At 43.8% G+C, this 21,561-nt stretch overlaps 1 protein-coding gene across 1 annotated transcript in view; it reads left to right on the top strand.

Annotated features, from left to right (window-relative positions):
- Positions 1-21,561, top strand: part of LOC126297841 (cAMP-specific 3',5'-cyclic phosphodiesterase-like) — a 1,751,676-nt gene that overhangs the window by 1,327,807 nt on the left and 402,308 nt on the right. Inside the window, exon 5 of the mRNA XM_049989093.1 lies at positions 530-631. Coding sequence (XP_049845050.1) covers positions 530-631 — 102 coding nt within the window. The remainder of the gene's footprint in view (positions 1-529; positions 632-21,561) is intronic.

Below are 21,561 nucleotides of genomic sequence, written 5' to 3' on the forward strand. Positions count from 1 at the left end.
GTCCCCAGATTTCTTAAGAAACTACGTAGTACCTATACCCTAGCCCCTTTTTAAGTGCTTGATTTTTGCAGCAAGAACAGAAAACCCATTGGAGTTGCAGTTATTGTGCCACACAGAGAGTTGCATTATGTTGCCAGTTATCTTTGTTCAGAAAACTTTGTATCACATGTGACCTTTCGTCTCAGAGAACACCGTCTGACGGCAAAATATGTCACGCTAGAATGGCTGGGACCTAAAAGTAATACTTTGCAACATGAGTACATTTACCGTATATAGAAGGACTTCTTATTCGGTGAGCTCTCAGTAGTATAGTAGGCGCAGTCTCTTCAAGCCCTAGACGCAGTTACGTGACGAGGTTTACATGTGAACAGTTGTGTGTTGCACGTGGTGCTGCGGGCATCGATATGCTCATCGATATGCTTTTGTTGCCTGCATGGCAGTTGTAAGCGATAACGCTGTTACTGGTTTGTTAATGATAGCCTTTAAAGAGGCACGTGATGCTAATGTTGGCCGTTCTGTTTGTTTACAGCCATGGCGAGGATCTCATCGTCACACCATTCGCACAGATTCTGGCCAGCCTGCGCTCGGTCAGGAACAACTTCCTGTGTCTCACTAATGTTCCAACTGCTAAGTAAGTACCACTCACTGCTTTCTTTTCCACCTATAGTTCAACTTCCGTATTCTGTTTGCATATTTTCGACTACTTCTGCTCCCGCTTCGAAAGATATAGCATAATGAGTGAATCTAGTGTGAAAAAAGGCTAGCTGTTAACGTACGTTGAAATAATTTATCGTCGCCAATGGAAAATTCATTTAGATAATGTGCACACTAGTTTACTCCAGATTATTTGATCGTGTTTGAGTCACACATAGGTCTGATGTCTTGCAAAAAAGCTTCTTGTGTCCTGTTATTGCTGGGGGCGGTTAGATGTAGATGGGGCACCGGAGATAACGTGATTTCAGCGTACCATTATTGCTTTTGTGTGCAGCATCAATAAACTGAAAACATTAGTGCGGAAGATTTTCTAATAAATTCCCTTCTTAGGTAGAACTACACTCATGCTCATAAATTGAGGATAATTTCAGAATGTAGTGCCACACAATGTGGCACTACACAAAATTGGAGCTAATAGCATAGGCACATAAGGAACACACAAGCCACAGATCTGTTAGTCCACGGTATTGGTGATAAGTTGAGAAAACCGTCCCAAAACATATGTGCTACAAAACGCCCCGTTTCCTGCGCATGTACCCCGACATCAATATGGGACATGATCACCGTGCACCCGTAACAGGCCGCACAACGGGTTGGCATACTCTGGATCAGGTGGTCGAGCAGCTGCTGGGGTATAGCCTTCCATTCTAGCATTAGTGCGTGTCGGGGCTCCTCAAGTGTCCCAGGGGTTTGAAGACGTGCAGCGATACGTCGACCGAGAGCATCCCAGACGTGCTCGATGGGGTTTAGGTCTGGAGAACAGCTAGGCTACTCCATTCGCCAGATATCTTCTGTTATAAGGTACTCCTCCACGATGGCAGCTCGGTGGGCTGTGCGTTATCATCCATCAGGAGGAAGGTGGGACCGACTCCTCCCCTGAAAAGGCCAACATAATGGTGCAAAATGATATCCCGATACACCTGACATATTACAGTTCCTCTGTCAAAGACATGCAGGGGTGTACGTGCACCAATCAAAATCCCACCCCACCCCATCAAACCACGACCTCCATACAGGTCCCTTTCAAGGACATTAAGGGGTTGGTATCTGGATCCTGCTCCACGCCAGATGAAAACCCGGCGAGAATCACTGTTCAGACAATACCTGTACTCGTCCGTGAACATGACCTGGGACCACACAGCACATGGTCATTATGACCATGTGCTGTGTTCTTGACACCAGGCTTTACGGGCTCTCCTGTGACCAGGGGTCAGTGGAATGCACCTAGCAGGTCTCCGGGCAAATAGACCATGTCTGTTCAGTCGTCTGTAGACTGTGTGTCTGGAGACAACTGTTCCAGTGGCTGCGGTATGGTCCCGAGCAAGGCTACCTGCAGTACCCGTGGCCGTCTGCGGGTACTGATCGTGAGATATCGGTCTTCTTGTGGTGTTGTACACTGTGGATGTCTCACACTCTAGCGTGTGGACACGTTTCCTGTCTGCTGGAATAGTTGTCATAATCTTGAGATCACACTTTGTGGCACACGGAGGGCCCGTGCTACGACCTGCTGTGTTTGACCACCCTCCTGTCGCCCTAGTATTCCACCCTTCATAACGTTATCAATATGTGTTCTTTGAGCCATTTTCAACATACAGTCACCATTAGCACGTCTGAAAACGTCTGCATACTTACTCGCTGCACCTTACTGTGACATGCGCCAACACACCTCTGCGTATGTGGACTGCTGCCAGCGCCACCATGCAATGACGACAGGTCAAATGCACGTCATGATCATACCCCGAGGTGATTTAAACCCATAAGCCGCCCACCAGAGCGTTGTTTCACCATGTATCAGCATTATCCTTAATTTATGAGCATGAGCATAGATACATTGAAAGGAAAAGGGCGCTTCTGCAGGCCCTCGTTACAACTACTTTATTTGTATGAATTGTAATTACGATTGTTAAACTATGATGGTGTTAGTAGCTTAAAAAAGCTTGTAACGAGAATAAATAAACAACAGTAGGAGAATAATATTTTAGTGCTTTCTGTTCTGAAATATTACGCTTATTCTAATCCTGGCTTTGGATATCTGACTTGGGTGACAGTGACGAAACAGTGAATGTTACATACTATTTTGAGTGTGACTAGTTTTGAGTCGATGGTAGATTTGGGCCGACCGGAAAAGTCGTCACATTATCTCCGTTCGTAATCACAGTTTCAAATCATAGCTTGTGTTCCGTTGAAACTTCTAAATATCATTTTGCTTAAGCTGAAGTAACTGAGAAGGTGAAACTTCTAAACTTAATTCTGAAACTGCTAAGTGAGATTGAACGTATTGTCTCTTTGCCTGTCTTCATCGTTTCATATCTGACCTACAGAATTATTAATGACAAATACAACTCAAACACAATCTGATTGTTCAAATATTGAACACAAAAGAATGGCCCTGAATTAGAAGAAATCCTAACAATAAACTATACATTTCATAAGACACTTACCTCACAAAAAATTTTCATTACACGAACTACAGCGATACAGCAAGCACCAATACAGCCAGCTAAATAAAATATTCTAACTACTGTCGGCTCTAACTACTTATAGGCATGTGGTTGGCAAAGGAAAGATTTTGTTGCATAGCAAATAACGTATTTAACAAATTTTACCTTAATAATGTCACATCCAGTTCAAAAAATTACATAATCATCAACAATATAAAATCTCTATGACGACACGTCCAGTCCGTTCGCTCGCGCCAACACGTCAGACTTCTAACCTCCATCACAGCTAACTACTAACTTCAAACGTCCATCACCGCTGGCTATTCACCTCCAGCTGCGAGTCTGACCAGCCACAGTGTGTCTCTTATTGAGGGCGCACTGCGCTGTCAGAGTTATTAATGCAGTCTATCGCAGTGTCAACACACAAACAGGCTGCTTACACCGTCACTAACGACGTCGATGGAAAGTTAAACCGTAATTTTCCTTCCCTCCTTCCAAAACGTAGTCATTAAGTATGCAGATCGGTTATTTGATTTATTTCTGGACACTGTTCAGTGACATGAAAGAAGCGTTTTATATCCTATACGCAAAGGTTCAGTTACTGAACGAGGGGCGTTCAATAAACAATGCAACACTTTTTTTTCTGAAACCAGGTCGATTTTATTCAGGATTCCAATGCACCATGCTATTCCCCACCAGTTTGGCGACAAAACCCTATTTTTCGACATAATCTCCTTTCAGTGTGACGGTCTTACACCACCTTGCTGTGAGGGTCTGGTCGACGTCGAAGACGTTTTCCTGCAACAATAACCTCCCAATCATACACATACTGTTTCCCGCGGAGTGCATCCTCTGTAGGATGGATAGGGAGGAACAGCCCAATGAAGTTTTGTGAGCATCTCTCGGGTGTGCAGACTTACGTGAGACCTTGTGTTATAGTGACGGTCAAGTTCGTTTGTATTCTTGTGGCGATGAACACGTTGAAGTCCTTTCTTCAATTTCCTGATGGTAACGCAACTTTGTGCTGCAGGCCAGCACGGAGGAGATCATAAAGGTTTCTGCAACGTTGATGCAATTATAACAGACGCCTCACCAAACGACTCACCGTGATTTTGTTCACAGCAAGGTCTCCGTAGATATTCTGCAAGCGCCTATGAATATCTGCGATGCTCTGGTTTTCCGCTAAGAGAAACACAATGAGAGCGCTCTGCTTGGAACGCCCCTCCGTTAAAGACGCCATTTTGAAGGCTATGTACAGCGCCGCAAACCTATCGGAACTTCGTGAAATTATAAGGGCTGAAGCGGCAATATTCCACTATGTCCCACAACAAATTCGGCATATTTTCAATCGAAATGGACAGAGAAAAAATATGTTGCATTACTTATTGAACGCCCCTCGTACATCAACGAAGAAAACCAGTGCAGCGGCTGGTCCCGGCGGAGGTTCGGGTCCTCCCTCGGGCATAGGTGTGTGTGTGTGTGTGTGTGTGTGTGTGTGTGTGTGTGTGTGTGTGTCTGTGTGTGTGTGTGTGTGTGTGTGTTCGTCCTTAGGAAAAAATGGCTCTGAGCACTATGAGACTTAACGTCTATGGTCATCAGTCCCTTAAAACTTAGAACTACTTAAACCTAACTAACCTAAGGACGTCACACAACACCAAGTCATCACGAGGCAGAGAAAATCCCTGACCGCGCCGGGAATCGAACCCGGGAACCCGGGCGTGCGAAGCGATAACGCTACCGCACGACCACGAGATGCGGACTGTCCTTAGGATAATTTAGATTAAGTAGTGTGTAAACTTAAAGACTGGTGACCTTAGCAGTTGAGTCCCATAAGATTTCACACACACAAAACCAGTGCAGAGGAAAAGGAAAATGATTAAACAGAGCGGCCGTCGTAGGCTTACACAGAGCATAAGGGATTAGGCTGTCATAAAACGAAATACACGATACTGAACCTGTTGAACGTTATTGACAATCACTGTTCATGACTAACTAATAGACTGTTGTGCCTTTTTCGGTTTCTATTTACTTCTATAGCATAAAGCTATGTTAAGCAGCATACCTAATCGTTAATGTTCTTTTGTGCGGTATAATGTTCTTACAATAAAAAGAAAAGCTCCGCTGATTCTATCGAATAGTCATTTCTGCTTGTGACTAATAAAATCAAAACAGAAATTCCATTCGTAGTTTCCACGCTGACAAGTAGGTTGTTTATATCGTCCATGCAGTGAGCGAAATTTTTAATTTTCGATTTTCCCATTTTTCTTTAACATAAATTTTAATAATTTTATTGCTATTAGATTTTGGTGAGTTGAATGTATGCACTTACCGTTGAAATTAATAGTCGGTCCTCAGTTTCATTCTTCGGTCAGCGCTACATCTTCGTACATTTTTCCCCACCTTGTGTGCATCGGCCATCTGTCGAAGTATCAAGAACAGTGCAATATGTAAACCAGAATGAACAAAAGCACATCCTCCACATATGCTGCCAATTTCGTACTGTTGCACCCTTTTCTCGGTAACAATTTTTGCGCAAAATTAGGTTCACACCACTGTATTCCCTGTTCATTACACTATTGTAGTATGCTTTTTTATACAAGGTGTTACAAAAAGGTACGGCCAGACTTACAGGAAGCATTCCTCACACACAAATAAAGAAATTATGTTATGTAGACTCGTGTCCGGAAAGGCTTAATTTCCATGTTAGAGCTCATTTTAGTTTCGTCAGTATGTACTGTACTTCCTCGATTCACTGCGTTAGCCCAATTGACGGAAGGTAATGTTGACTTAGGTGCTTGTGTTGACATGCGGCGCATTGGTCTACAGTACTAGCATCGAGCACATCAGTACGTAGCATCAACAGGTTAGTGTTCATCACGAACGTGGTTTTGAAGTCAGTGCAATGTTTACAAATGCGGAGTTGGCAGATGCCCATTTGATGTATGGATTAGCAAGGGGCAATAGCCGTGGCGCGGTACGTTTGTATCGAGACAGGTTTCCAGAAGACGTTCGAATCAATTGATCGGCGTCTTAGGTAGCACGGAACATTCCAGCCTATGACTCGCGACTGGGGAAGGCCTAGAACGACGAGGACACCTGCAATGCACGAGGCAATTCTTCGTGCAGTTGACGATAACCCTAATGTAAGCGCCAGAGAAGTTGCTGCTGTACAAGGTAACGTTGACCACATCACTGTATGGAGAGTGCTACGGGAGAACCAGTTGGTCCGTACCATGCACATCGTGTGCAGGCACTATCAGCATCTGATTGGCCTCCACGGGTACACTTCCGCGAATGGTTTATCCAAAAATGTGTCAATCCTCATTTCAGTGCAGATGTTCTCTTTACGGATAACGCTTCATTCCAAAGTGACCAAATTGTAAATTTTCACAATCAACATGTGTGGGCTGACGAGAATCCGCACGCAAAATGCAATCACGTCAACAACACAGATGTTCTGTGAACGTTTGGGCAGACATTGTTGGTGATGCCTTGATTGGGCCCCATGTTCTTCCACCTACGCTCAATGGAGCACGTTATCATGATTTCATACGGGATACTCTACTGTGCTGCTAGAACATGTGCCTCTACAAGTACGACACAACATGTGGTTCATGCACAATGGAGCTCCTGCACATTTCAGTCGAAGTGTTCGTACGCTTCTGAACAACAGATTCGGTCACCGATGGATTGGTAGAGGCGGACCAATTCCATGGCCTCCACCCTCTCCTGACCTCAACCCTCTTGACTTTCATTTATGGGGGCATTTGAAAGCTCTTGTCTACGCCACCCCGGTACCAAATGTAGAGACTATGTGCTCGTATTGTGGACGGCTGAGATACCATACACCATTCTTCATGGCTGCATCAGCGCATCAGGGATTCCAAAAAAATGGTTCAAATGGCTCTGAGCACTATGGGACTCAACATCTCTGGTCATCAGTCCCCTAGAACTTAGAACTACTTAAACCTAACTAACCTAAGAACGTCACACAACACCCAGCCATCACGAAGCAGAGAAAATCCCTGACCCCGCCGGGAATCGAACCCGGGAACCCGGGCGTGGGATGCGAGAACGCTACCGCACGACCACAAGATGTGGGCTCAGGGATTCCATGCGACCGAGGGTGGATGCATGTATCCTCGTTAACGGAGGTCATTTTGAACATTTCATTTAACAAAGTGTTTGAAGTGACGCTGGTACGTTCTGTTGCTGTGTGTTTCCATTCAATGATTAATGTGATTTGAAGATAAGTAATAAAATCAGCTCTAACATGGAAAGTAAGCGTTTCCGGACACATGTCCACATAACATATTTTCTTTCTTTGTGTGTGAGGAATGTTTCCTGAAAGTTTGGCCGTACATTTTTGTAACACCCTGTATAAACACTCGATAATGACATAAAAGGACGAGATAAGGTGTAGAGAGAAGAAGTAGCCTAAACAGTGTACAGCCAAAGTGGGAAAACGCTGCCTCCATTTAGTAGTATCAAAGGTTGCGCAGGATTAGTGAACGGGCTTATCGCTACACATTTTTGGCCAGGCATGCGGCAGCATGTGAAGCAGAGCGCGTGTTCTTCAAACGCGCAGTGCGCTTTCGAGGTGAAGGTCAAAGGTAGGCGCCTGTGAGCCGTGAAAGGCGAGGAGGGCAGCCATGGGCCTTTCGTGACCAGCAGCCGAGAAGCGGACGTGGACGGCGGCTGCCGATGGCCGCGTCCGGTCTGCGTTAAGCAGGCGCCTCGCCGCCCCCACCACTCCACTGCCGCATTCCGCTCTAGTTAAGAAAGCCGCCGCCGCCGCTGCTCTTCCACTTCCTACATCACACGCCGATTGCTCGCCCTCAACAAAAGCGACCACTTGTTGCTGTATCGCTGAAATAAAAAAAAAAACGCGCTAGCCATACACGTTGTTCTTCAAGAACAGAGATGATGACCGCCGGGGAACATAAAAATCCGTGTATTTCATTTGCAATAGCGGTTCACAAACGTATAATTCCCTGTCACAGCTTCATCAAAATGGTTCACCTGGCTCTGGGCGATATCCCTCCTTCCAGGCCTGCTAGTCCCACGAAGTGTGCAGAAAAACGTTTGTAAAGTCTGAAAAGTAGGAGAGTAGATACTGTGAGGACGCGTCGTGGGGAGTACCTGGGTAGCTCAGTCGGTAAGAATATTGCCGGCGAAAGACAAGGTTCCGAGTTCGAATCTCGGTCCAGAACACAGTTGTAATCTGCGAGGAAGATTCAAAACAAGGCACGCTCCGCTGCAGAGAGCTACGCGTGTTGACGCGACTGCTTCCGTGGCGGGTAGGTATGCCGGGCTCCAGGTCGAATCCGCCCGGGGGATAAACGGCGAGGGGGTCGGGTATGCTGGTCAGCCTGCCCAGATGTGGTTTTTAGGCGGTTTCCCACATCCCGCTACATGAATGCCGGACTGATTCCCGTTTACCACCTCGAATACAGGCTATGCAAACATTTAGACCAATTTCTCACACTTGCACACAGCATTTAACGTATATGCAGACCGATTCGGTACATTGCTTCTGTCCTGGGATGAGTAGGAGACAGACGACCTTCTGTGTTTGGTTTTCTTAGATACTTACGCAGCGTCAGCATCTGCTGCAGAATGGCACATACATTCTAATATTTCTGATAATGGTTCAAATGGCTCTGAGCACTATGGGACTTAACTTCTGAGGTCATCAGTCCCCTAGAACTTAGAAATACTTAAACCTAACTAACCTAAGGACATCACACACATCCATGCCCGAGGCAGGATTCGAACCTGCTACCGTAGCGATGGCGTGGTTCCAGACTGTAGCGCCCAGAACCGCTCGGCCACTCCGGCAGGCACAGCTTCATTATTAGGGCTTTGTAGTGTAAGAACCTTCGTTCGGGTAGCACAGCGTATGTCCTACTAACCATTTAATCTCATCTTCATCACCACTACCAAAGTGGCATTATGTGAAATCTGGTGACGAAACAAACGCTGTGGCAAAAAATAATTAATGTAGAGTAACGAAATTTCGGGAATACATTTTTCAATGTAACATATTTAAGTGATTCAAATTGCAGGATCACAGGTTAATATAAACGCGAGATAAGCCACTGCTAATGTGAAATGATGGTGCTTTAATAACGGGTGTAATCGGCAGAAGGTTGAATGCAAGCATGGAAACGTGCATGCATAGTGTTGTATAGGTCCTGGTGTTAGTTTGTGGGGTGGTGTTCCGTGCCTGTTGCAGTTAGTTGGTCGCCGGCCGTGGTGGACGAGCGCTTCTAGGCGCTACAGTCTGGAACTGCGCGACCGCTACGGCCGCAGGTTCGAATCCTGCCTCGGGCATGGGTGTATGTGGCGTCCTTAGGTTAGTTAGGTTTAAGTAGTTCTAAGATCTAGGGGACTAATGAATACAGCAGTTGAGTCCCATAGTGCTCAGAGCCATTTGAACCATATATCTAGGACGCAGACAGATTGGTTGCAGGCTCTCAACTGACCTCCCAATCAACACACGGTAGTGCTACGTGGCCGTCCGGAGAGCGGTTTTCTTGCTGCCGTACATTCTCATGACCACCGCTGGCAGCAACCGTGTACAGTGGCTACATTCTTCCCAAGTCGTTCTGCATTATCGCAGAAGGAAGATTCAGTTTTTATTAAACTTACTACTCTATCTCGTTCAGACTCAGTGAGGTGTTGATAATGACGTCTTTACCGAATTAAGGGCATTCTTGACTGACATCAACTCACCACGTCCAATCTCAGAGATAGCCAACGCTCACGACTGCTACTGCGTGTATTTAAAGTAAACCTGATTTTCATCCTCACAGTGGTGCTACTAGCGCCCCTCTTACGCAACTGGCACGAAATTGTAAAACACACACTGTTTCAGACGTAGAAACACGAATGTCAACCTTTGTTTACGTCGCGCAGTTCCTCCTTGATGTTGCGATTTTTTTCCGTCAGCGTAGAAATACGTGCGCCAGGTGCCCGACCGAACCCAGATAGAGTCTCGGCCGTTAATATCATACGTTCATTTCGTTTTACTGAGTTCGTGATTACAATTTGAGAAACCGTGTTGGTATAGACACAGAATTAAAGAATATTATACAGGGTTCATGGAGGTATGTTCCGTCTATGCAACTAAATAAAAGGTAGTTTGTTTTTTGCCATGCGCGTTTCGCTCCTTCTATTTATGAAGCATTTTCAGTGACCTGTAATACATGTTACTTTTTGTACATATAATAAATGTATTATGTAGTAGTTAAAAAATGGTTCAAATGGCTCTGAGCACTATGGGACTCAACTGCTGTGGTCGTCAGTCCCCTAGAACTTAGAACTACTTAAACCTAACTAACCTAAGGACATCACACACATCCATGCCCGAGGCAGGATTCGAACCTGCGACCGTAGCGGTCGCTCGGTTCCAGACTGTAGCGCCTACAACCGCTCGGCCACTCCGGCCGGCTATGAAGTAGTTAAAAAATGTTAGTGTTATACATTTTGTCATGATTTTTTTTTGTTTTTCAGACTAGAAACAATTTTCATAACACATATTTAGTGAGATTAAATTATTGTTTGGTGTTACTTACGATTTCCAGTGTTGTTAGCCCGTGTGTTTTGTCCTGAGCCTGCCGGAGTGGCCGTGCGGTTTTAGGCGCTACAGTCTGGAACCGAGCGACCGCTACGGTCGCAGGTTCGAATCCTGCCTCGGACATGGATGTGTGTGATATCCTTAGGTTGGTTAGGTTTAATTAGTTCTACGTTCCAGGCGACTAATGACCTCAGAAGTTAAGTTGCATAGTGCTCAGAGCCATTTGAACCATTTTTTGTTGTCCTGAAGATGTGTTCATTCGGTCCCGATGCCCCAGCTGGCAGATTTCCGCCGTTTTTTGTTTTTCACCCACATGTGTTACAACAAGCTACATGCAGCAAATATTAATGAAATAATCAAAATCCTCCAAGCAGCCACATCCCAAAATTACTTCCAGTTTGAAAAGGAATTTTACTTACAAACAGATAGGTTTCCAATGGGATCCCAAATATCAGAAACATTGACAAACATATTCGTCAACCACATAGAAAACACAGTCTTTGTACAGTCATCACAAAGAAAGGACAGAAAATTATTTACTGGTACAGACATGTGGATGACATAAATTATATGGTAGATGAACCAACAGAGAGAATAAATTTAATACAGAAATAAACAGTATACATAAAAATATTCAGTTCACTGAGGAAAAGGAAACACAAAAGCAAATACATTTCTTGGATATAGCAATAAAGAGGGGCAGCAGTAAGCACACATTTGACATAATCAGAAAGCTAACAACCACAGATAGCATTATACATGCCTCATCCAGCCACCCCCAAAATCTGGAAGCAGCGGCCGGACGATACATGTTACGCAGACTAAATAATATTCCACTCAACAAAGAAAGCTATGAAAAAATAATTACAAACAATACAACTCATAGCCGCAAACAATGGTTACAAGACACGTATAGTACAAAGACAACAAAAAGACCGAAACACAACAGAAGAAAAATGAAAACAAGCAGAGAACACAAACTCCAAAGAACCCCAAAGACACTGCAGCACACACGGAAACACGAAACAGTAACACTCGTGATATGACTAACAGAAAGAAATTGTACACATCAACATACAAACATGAATCAACACACGGGAGGGCAAATATATTAAAGGAACAGGGATTGCGCTTTGCTCACAGAACAAGAAACACACTCCAGTCGCATTTACAAACAGCAACAACAGACAAACTAGATAAATACCAAGGAGCACGTATATACCAGTTAGAATGCCGGAAATGTGAATAAGTGTATCTGTGGATGACTGGCAGGAATTTCAGAACTAGATATAAATAACTTACGAGAAGCCGGAAGTATGAAAATAGCCAGTCTACCTTGATAAAGCATGGACATCAACCATCCAACACGGAACAAGATATGAAAATTATTAGAGTGAACAATCACAACAAAAAACTCATGACATTACAAGGAAACTTTCACATACAGAGAATCCTTGCAATGAAAAAGAAAGTAGTAAGTGACCAAATCAATATAAGCAATGATTCACTGATGATTTCAGCTATTAAAACGATAATAAACAGAAATCTTATAAAACAACTAGAGCAAATAACTAATGACTCTCTCTCTCTCTCTCTCTCTCTCTCTCTCTCTCTCTCTCACACACACACACACACACACACACACACACACACACACACACACACACACACACACGAAATATCAAACCACACACACAACACAAATAAAAGACGAAAGATAAACACACAGCGACAGTCTGCAACACTACACACTTTAAACACGCATATATTGATCACAAAACGAGCAGTGCAAGTGATGTGTTGCAATAAATGTGGGTGAAGAAACGTCGGGAATCTGCCAGGTGGAGCATGGTGAACAAATGAACACATCTCCAGGACCACACACATGGACTAACAACACTGGAAATCATTAGGAACACGAAACGATAATTTAACCTCAGGAAATTTGTTCTACAAATATTTTGTCTAATCTGAAAACAAGATTAAAACATGACAAAATGTAACATAGTAATATATTATAACTACTACATAATACATTCATTATATGTACAAAAAGAAACATCTGTTACAGGTCACTGAAGATGCTTCATAACTAAAAGATGGCAAAAAATTACAGAAAGCAAACTGCCTTTCATTTAGTTCCATAGACGGAACATACTTCCGTGAGTTTAGAAGCAGCTAAGGAATAATGGAAATCTGAAAAAAATGAAGATTATACAGTGTGTTTGTTTTACCTTGAGATAACTGAATATCTCGAAAACGACGCAGTGTACGAAAAAAAGTTGCAGGTAAAAGTTAATATTAATAAAGGGGACATCCGTCTGTACTATAATAGGCCGCCTCCTAACCAAGCCTCCTACATGGGCAGGCTCAACATCGTGTTTTAAAATGGAAAGTCCGCATTTTTACTGCATATTCGGATTCTACGAAAAGAAATACGTACTGTTTGCTCAAAAAATTGTTTGTGATTCGTGGTAGATGGCGATGTAATCGACAAATATTAAGCATGCCCGTTTTTCAATTAAGAACCGACGCAACTGATTCTACATTTCATTTATGGAGTAAATATAAACCTTCGTGTTCTAACTGTTGATATTTGTGTTCTAAATTTACTGAAGCGCAGCAAATTTAAATGTGTAGTACATCATCGTTAGCGGTTTCAGCGTCTGATTATAAACTGTGTTTAGGGTGATACGCGAATGAACTTGCCCCTCTTCTTGCAGCGGTGTACCGTAGGTCTCTAGAAGAGCGTAGCGTTCCAAAGGACTGGAAGAGGGCACAGGTCATCCCCGTTTTCAAGAAGGGACGTCGAACAGTTGTGCAGAACTATAGACCTGTATCTCTAACGTCGATCAGTTGTAGAATTTTGGAACCCGTATTATGTTCGAGTATAATGACTTTTCTGGAGACTAGAAATCTACTCTGCAGGAATCAGCATGGGTTTCGAAAAAGACGGTCGTGTGAAACCCAGCTCGCGCTATTCTGTCCACGAGACTCAGAGGGCCATAGACACGGATTCACAGATAGATGCCGTGTTTCTTGACTTCCGCAAGACGTTCGATACAGTTCCCCACAGTCGTTTAATGAACAAAGTAAGAGCATATGGACTATCAGACCAATTGTGTGATTGGATTGAAGAGTTCCTAGGTAACAGAACACAGCGTGTCATTCAATGGAGAGAAGTCTTCCGAAGTAAGAGTGATTTCAGGTGTGCCGCAGGGGATGTCGTAGGACCGTTGCTATTCACAATATACATAAATGACCTTGTGGATGACATCGGAAGTTCACAGAGGCTTTTTGCGGATGATGCTGTGGTATATCGAGAGGCTGTAACAATGGAAAATTGTACTGAAATGCAGGAGGATCTGCAACGAATTGACGCATGGTGCAGGGAATGGCAATTGAATCTCAATGTAGACAAGTGTAATGTGCCGCTAATACATAGAAAGAAAGAATCAGGTCAGCAACTGGAAGCAGTTAATTCCATAAATCATCTGGGAGAACACATTAGGATTGATTTAAAATGGAATGATCATATAAAGTTGATCGTCGGTAAAGCAGATGCGAGACAGAGATTCATTGGAAGAATCCTAAGGAAATGCAATCCGAAAACAAAGGAAGTAGGTTACAGTACGCTTGTTCGCCCACTGCTTGAATACTGCTCAGCAGTGTGGGATTCGTACCAGATAGGGTTGATAGAGAAGATCCAATGGAGAGCAACGAGCTTCGTTACAGCCTCATTTAGTAATCGCGAAATCGTTACGGAGATGATAGATAAACTCCAGCGGAAGGCTCTGCAGGTGAGACGCTCAGAAGCTCGGTACAGGCTTTTGTTAAAATTTCGAGAACATACCTTCACCGAGGAGTCAAGCAGTATGTCGCTCCCTCCTACGTATATCTCGCGAAGAGACTATGAGGATAAAAACAGAGAGATTAGAGCCCACACAGAAGCATACCGACAATCCTTCTTTCCACGAACAATACGAGACTGGAATAGAAGGGAGAACCGATAGAGGTACTCAAGGTACCCTCCGCCACACACCGCCATGTGGCTTGCGGAGTATGGATGTATATGTAGATGTAGATTCAGGAACAACAACGTGGATACAATAGTTGTGTTCCCATCGGGATGATGATTCCGGTGAGGGCCCTTGCTTCTCACCATCGGGTGCTTGATTTCTGTTACTCCCCTTGCCTCTCCCTATTGGGCTGCTTGATTTCGGTGAGTATCCACGGCAGGTGGGCCTGTCACTGTCACTTCCTGGATATTTTACCCAACTATAACGGTTTGTATTCCGCCAGCAGTCGCGTAGCGGCCAGCACGCGAATTACAGCGGCCTAATGGAAACACACAGCGAAATCAGTAACACTGATGGTGGGGTTTGAGGTTGTACTGTACGTTTGCAACAATCAAGTAACATTTGGACATCAATATCAACCGTTAGAACACAAAGGTTTGCATTTACATCGTAAATGAAACGTCAAATCAAATGCTTCGGTTCTTAATTGCAAAAACAGGCACACTTGACGTTTGTCGATTACACGAATGAAAAGCATTGGTTTGAGTAAACCGTACGCTTTTTTTTTCAGAATACGCTTATGCAATATAAATAGGGGGGAGTGACCATTTGTAAATACAATGCTATCCCCTCCCTTGCAGGAGGTGTGGTTAGGATGTGGTGGGTTGTAGCGCAGACGGAGCTCCCCTTTGCTTATATCAACTTTTCACCTACAACGTTTTTTCGTACGATGCGTCATGTTCGAGATATTTTGTTGTAACAAGTTTAAAATGGTTCAAATGTCTCTAAGCACTATGGGACTTAACATCTAAGGACATCAGTCCCCTACACCTAAAGCTACTTAAACCTAACTAACCTAAGGACATCACACACATCCATGACCGAGGCAGGATTCGAACCTGCGACCGAAGCAGCCGCGTGGTTCAGGACTGAAGCGTCTAGAATCGCTCGACAACAGCGGTCAGCAACAAGTTAAAACAAACACCCTGTATATAAATGTTTTTGAAACTTAAAGTGTACGTGCGAATTTTGTTGACTTCTACGGAGGCATATTATAATTTTTAACAAAAATCTGCGGATATTCTTTTTGAATTCTGTATATATTCTGCCTTAGTCTCGTAAATTGCATTTATGAATGTACTGTAAGTTCCACAGACATTCGTGTCGGGTGGTCTGACATTATAATAAAGATCACTACAAAGCAATGTCCTCTTGAAGAAACTGCGACTTCGAATCGTACATTGGTATATTAAAACCGTAATTAAAATGACAGTAGACAGTAGCAAACGTATTTCAGCGAAATCTCTGTAGGTGTCAGGTATTTCTGAAAAGTATATGCCGTCTGTCGAGACCTACACGGTGTAGCAACGACAGCGACATAAGATTAGCACTTCAAGCAAATCATTAGAAACGACTTACTTCCGTAATGCTAACATAATTATCATCTTGCTTGTTTGGACTGAATGTACATCTGCTGTTTCAATTAGTTCTCAGAATGTGGGTAATTATACGTAACACTCATTTGAGTCTGGCTCTGTACAGGGTGTTACAAAAAGGTAAGGCCAAACTTTCAGGAAACAATCCTCACACACAAAGAAAGAAAATATGTTATGAGGACATGTGTCCGGAAACGCTTACTTTCCATGTTAGAGCTGATTTTATTTCTTCTCTTTAAATCACATTAATCATGGAATGGAATCACACAGCAACAGAAGGTACCAGCGTGACTTCAAACACTTTGTTACAGGAAATGTTCAAAATGTCCTCCGTTAGCGAGGATACATACATCCACCCTCCGTCACATGGAATCCCTGATGCGCTGATGCAGCCCTGGAGAATGGCGTATTGTATCACAGCCGTCCACAATACGAGCACGAAGAGTCTACATTTGGTACCGGGGTTGCGTAGACAGCTGCTTTCAAATGCCCCCATAAATGAAAGTCAAGAGGGTTGAGGTCAGGAGAGCGTGGAGGCCATGGAATTGGTCCGCCTCTACCAATCCATCGTTGACCGAATCTGTTGTTGAGAAGCGTACAAACATTTCGACTGAAATGTGCAGGAGCTCCATCGTGCATGAACCACATGTTGTGTCGTACTTGTAAAGGCACATGTTCTAGCAGCACAGGTAGAGTATCCCGTATGAAATCATGATAACGTGCTCCATTGAGCGTAGGTGGAAGAACATGTGGCCCAATCAAGGCATCACCAACAATGCCTGCCCAAACGTTCACAGAAAATCTTGTGTTCATGACGTGATTGCATTTTGCGTGCGGATTCTCATCAGCCCACACATGTTGATTGTGAAAATTTTCAATTTGATTACGTTGGAATGAAGCCTTATCCGTAAAGAGAACATTTGCGCTGAAATGAGGATTGACACATTGTTGGATGAACCATTCGCGGAAGTGTACCCGTGGAGGTCAATCAGCTGCTGATAGTGCCAGCACACGATGTACATGGTACGGAAACAACTGGTTCTCCCGTAGCACTCTCCATACAGTGACGTGGTCAACGTTACCTTGTACAGCAGCAACTTCTCTGGCGCTGACATTAGGGTTATCGTCAACTGCACGAAGAATTGCCTCGTGCATTGCAGGTGTCCTCGTCGTTCTAGGTCTTCCCCAGTCGCGAGACATAGGCTGGAATGTTCCGTGCTACCTAAGACGCCCACCAATTGATTCGAACGTCTTGCTGTCGGGACACCATCGTTCTTAAAATCTGTCTCGATACAAACGTACCGCGCCACGGCTATTGCCCCCTGCTAATCCATACATCAAATGGGCATCTGCCAACTCCGCATTTGTAAATATTGCACTGACTTCAAAACCACGTTCGTGATGAACACTAACCTGTTGATGCTACGTACTGATGTGCTCGATGCTAGTACTGTAGAGCAATGCGCCGCATGTCAACACAAGCACCGAAGTCAACATTACCTTTCGTGAATTGGGCTAACGCATTGAATCGAGGAAGTACAGTACATACTGACGAAACTAAAATGAGCTCTAACATGGAAATTAAGCCTTTCCGGACACAAGTCTACATAACATAATTTCTTTATTTGTGTGTGAGGAATGCTTCCTGAAAGTTCGGCCGTACCTTTTTGCAACACCCTGTATATTCAATTTCAGAGGCTTAGTTTGTGAGTAGCAGTGTGAATTAAAGTATGAATTAGCTAGTGTCATCAATCTCGATAGTATCTTGTCTTTTTATGTTTCTCGGAAAACGAAATGAGCCAAAATGCAATTATAAATGAAAAGCATAAAATTATAATTATCAAGTTGTTCCGTCAGGCAGCGATGGGAAATACAGCTAACATGAACAGTAAGAAACGTTTTTTACAATCTAGACTGAAAATTCATTTTACTAGAGACATAAACATTAGTAGATATTTCTGATTTCATATGAACTTTACAGTCATATCATAACATTTCGCCAGAAACAGTCTTTTGCCACGTTACAAGGGAAACCAAATCGATACAACTTTTAGCCTCCCGCGCTAATATAGATATTTAGGTACATAAATATAAAAACAATTCGTTAAGACGACCGCCATCGTAGTTGACAAAACTTCACCTGCACGATACGTTTTGCACATATAGTTTGGGAACACTCGTGCATAATTCCGTGGCGAATCATTTCTGCCTCGCATGTAACGCGTGCAACAAGGTATCCTCACGCTACGTGGCCGTCCCATAAAAAAAGCTCCTCAAGGAGACTCTGAAGTAAACGGCAAAACAAACGAATCCGAAGGCCGTGAAGAACAAGTAATATACGACATTCTCTTTGAACGCTGAGTTCCCTCTTCTTCCACAAAATCCATCCCACACTGTAAAAGAATTTTGTGCTTCTGATCATCTAGGCAGCAATAAAAGAGGCACGGCCAAACTACCGTCGATGATAAAATGGCTCTGAGCACTGTGGAACTTAACATCTATGGTCATCAGTCCCCTTGAACTTAGAACTACTTAAACCTAACTAACCTAAGGACACACACAACACCCAGTCATCACGAGGCAGAGAAAATCCCTGACCCTGCCGGGAATCGAACCGTCGATAACTGTTGGTACATTGACACCGTAGGTGTGTTGCAGTTCACGCGAATGTGTGACGTGAGAGATAAAACCGTGAAAAGATTTTGTTTTTCTTGCAACATGGAAATAGCAGTATCCGGGCATGTGTTCCCAAGTAGAACTCCTTCTACTAAGTGTCCTCTGCGTATTATGGAAATGAGTTTTAAGTTTTGCGAAACGTCCTGTATTTGCGATTTTTGTCTTTCAACATCACTCTAAAAGGAAGGAATGATTATCACAGACTGACATACCATTGACAACGAAGAGAGTGCAGCCGTAGCATAATATTATAATGAACAGGTGTGGTTGCTTGTTTTGGGGAAGGAGACCAGACAGCGAGGTCATCGGTCTCATCGGATAAGGGAAGGATGGGGAAGGAAGTCGGCCGTGCCCTTTCAGAGGAACCATCCCGGCATTTGTCTGGAGTGATTTAGGGAAATCACGGAAAACCTAAATCAGGATGGCCGGACGCGGGATTGAATCGCCGTCCTCCCGAATGCGAGTCCAGTGTCTAACCACTGCGCCACCTCGCTCGGTGAACAGGTGTGGGAAAGGATATCTTCTCTGCCATTTTCAAAGGAAATACCCTAACTAGCGAACTAGAGAAATTAGAGAAATTGCAGAATATTAAATCTTGATGGCTAGGCGAGATTTGAACCCCGCTCTGCTCAAATACAGGTCCAAACACTGAAACAGTCTGAACGTGGAGGTCTGATAACTTGTTATGTGTTACGCCATAACTCGAGACTTCATAGGTCGGTGGGAACTGTCACTTTTGTGGTTCTAAAACTAATTTCTGTACGCTACTTACAATAACAATGTTACAGCAAATGTATACGTTCTGATATTTAAGTTTACATTAACTTACATCGCAGGCAGTATGTTGCACAAGGAGTGTAATGTTTTTTTGCCTCCCCGGTGTCGTCTTAATGTCAGCTGAACGTAAGCAGTAGGAAATTGAATTTTATCTGTTTCTTAGTATCGACCGTGGAAGCTATCGGTGTCATATCTACTTTTAGGAGGTTACAAGATAACTACTTAGGAAGCTGAAGAGGGTGGACCGAGGTTACAACACAGGAAATTGATTATTGAAAAAAATTAGCATGTATCGATGTAAAAATAAATTCACATAGCTCAGCACAGCCTTACCCTTCCTTTACAAAAAGAGAAGCCGAGTTGTTGGTACAGGACATAAAATACAAAACACTGATGGTTCCATAAAATGATCTGGCTGGTAGAATGTGCTGCTTTACCGTGGTTGAATAATGAGAGAAATTGAGTGGAGGGGGCAGAGGGCGTGAGAGAGAGAGAGAGAGAGAGAGAGAGAGAGAGAGAGAGAGAGAGAGACCGACCTATGAAAGGTGCAGGCTTTGGCAGTCCAGCGTGAACGTGACTAAGTGAAACATATTGCGCATACATAGGGAAATAACTTCACTACCTCACATTACTGATGACAGATTTCTGGAAACAGTGACCACTGTCAAATATCTAGGAGTAACTATCCAGAGCGATCTTAAGTGGAATAGCCTCTAAAAAAAAAGTAGGAAAAATAGATGACAGACTGAGATTCATAGGAAGAATCTTCAGGAAATGAAATTCATCCACGAAAGAATTGTCGGTCAAGGCGCCTGTTCAACCGATTCGTGAGTATCGTTTGTCAATCTGCGACACTTACCAGGTAGGGTTCAAAGAAGAGGTAGAAATGATCTAAGGAAGGGCGTTGCGTTTCGTCACGGGATCGTTTGGTCGACGCTAGAGCGTTATACTCGACAAACTCCATTGGAGGACGGTACAAAAGAGTCGTCGTGGATCACGGAGTGCCCTGCTACTGAAATTTCGAGAGGGTACTTTCCTGGAAGAGTCGGATACCATGCTGCTTCCTCGGACATACATACATCTCGCGAAATGATAACGACGGTTAAATTCGAGAAATTGCCTTTAATAAAAAGCCTTACCGACAATCATTCTTCTCGTGCGATTCGGGAGTGGAACAGGGAAGGGGGCATCAGTTAGTGGCGCCAGAGGGTACACTCCTTTGCACACCGTGTGTTGGGTTGCGAGGTGTTGATGTAGATGCACAGGCCTGAACGCATAAGAGAATTACTGAGGCGACAAATAAAATTTGACGATGCTGATGTAGGTTTGCTGCAGCTGGTCCTCACGGCTTCTCCACGATATCCTTGTGTTCGCCGTGTCGAAATGGTGCTGTTTCATCGTGGAAAATATAACGAGCCTCTGCTTAAGGCAATGGACAGTCAAACTGCATCACGACCAAGATGGTAAGTGCCAAGAGCTGACTAGGTCTACGTTGGTGGCCCCAAAGTGCACGCCGCGCGGAATTAGTTGAGCGGTCTCAGTCGCTGCAGTAATTGACAGTGCTGGAGGTTCTAGTCCTCCTTCGGGCATGGGTGTGTGTTTGTCCTTAGGATGATTTAGGTTTAGTAGTGTGTAAGCTTAGGGACTGATTACCTTGGCAGTTAAGTCCCATAAGATTTCACACACATTTGACCTTTTTCCAAAGTGCACAGTCCAACTGCAGCCGCTAAAATGAAGGAAGCGAGATGGCAGGACACCGTTTTATTTCCTCGGAGTGACCAATCTTCAGTAAAAATACGACCACAAAATATAGATGTTGTAACGACTGCTGGGAACATTACTGACCCAAGCAGGGACCCAGAATATAGGCAGTGTCTTCGGTCCATTGAGGTTTTTCATCCTGCCTTGGTAACAAC

Source organism: Schistocerca gregaria, chromosome X, assembly GCF_023897955.1.
Source record: "Schistocerca gregaria isolate iqSchGreg1 chromosome X, iqSchGreg1.2, whole genome shotgun sequence".
NCBI classification, from domain to species: domain Eukaryota; kingdom Metazoa; phylum Arthropoda; class Insecta; order Orthoptera; family Acrididae; genus Schistocerca; species Schistocerca gregaria.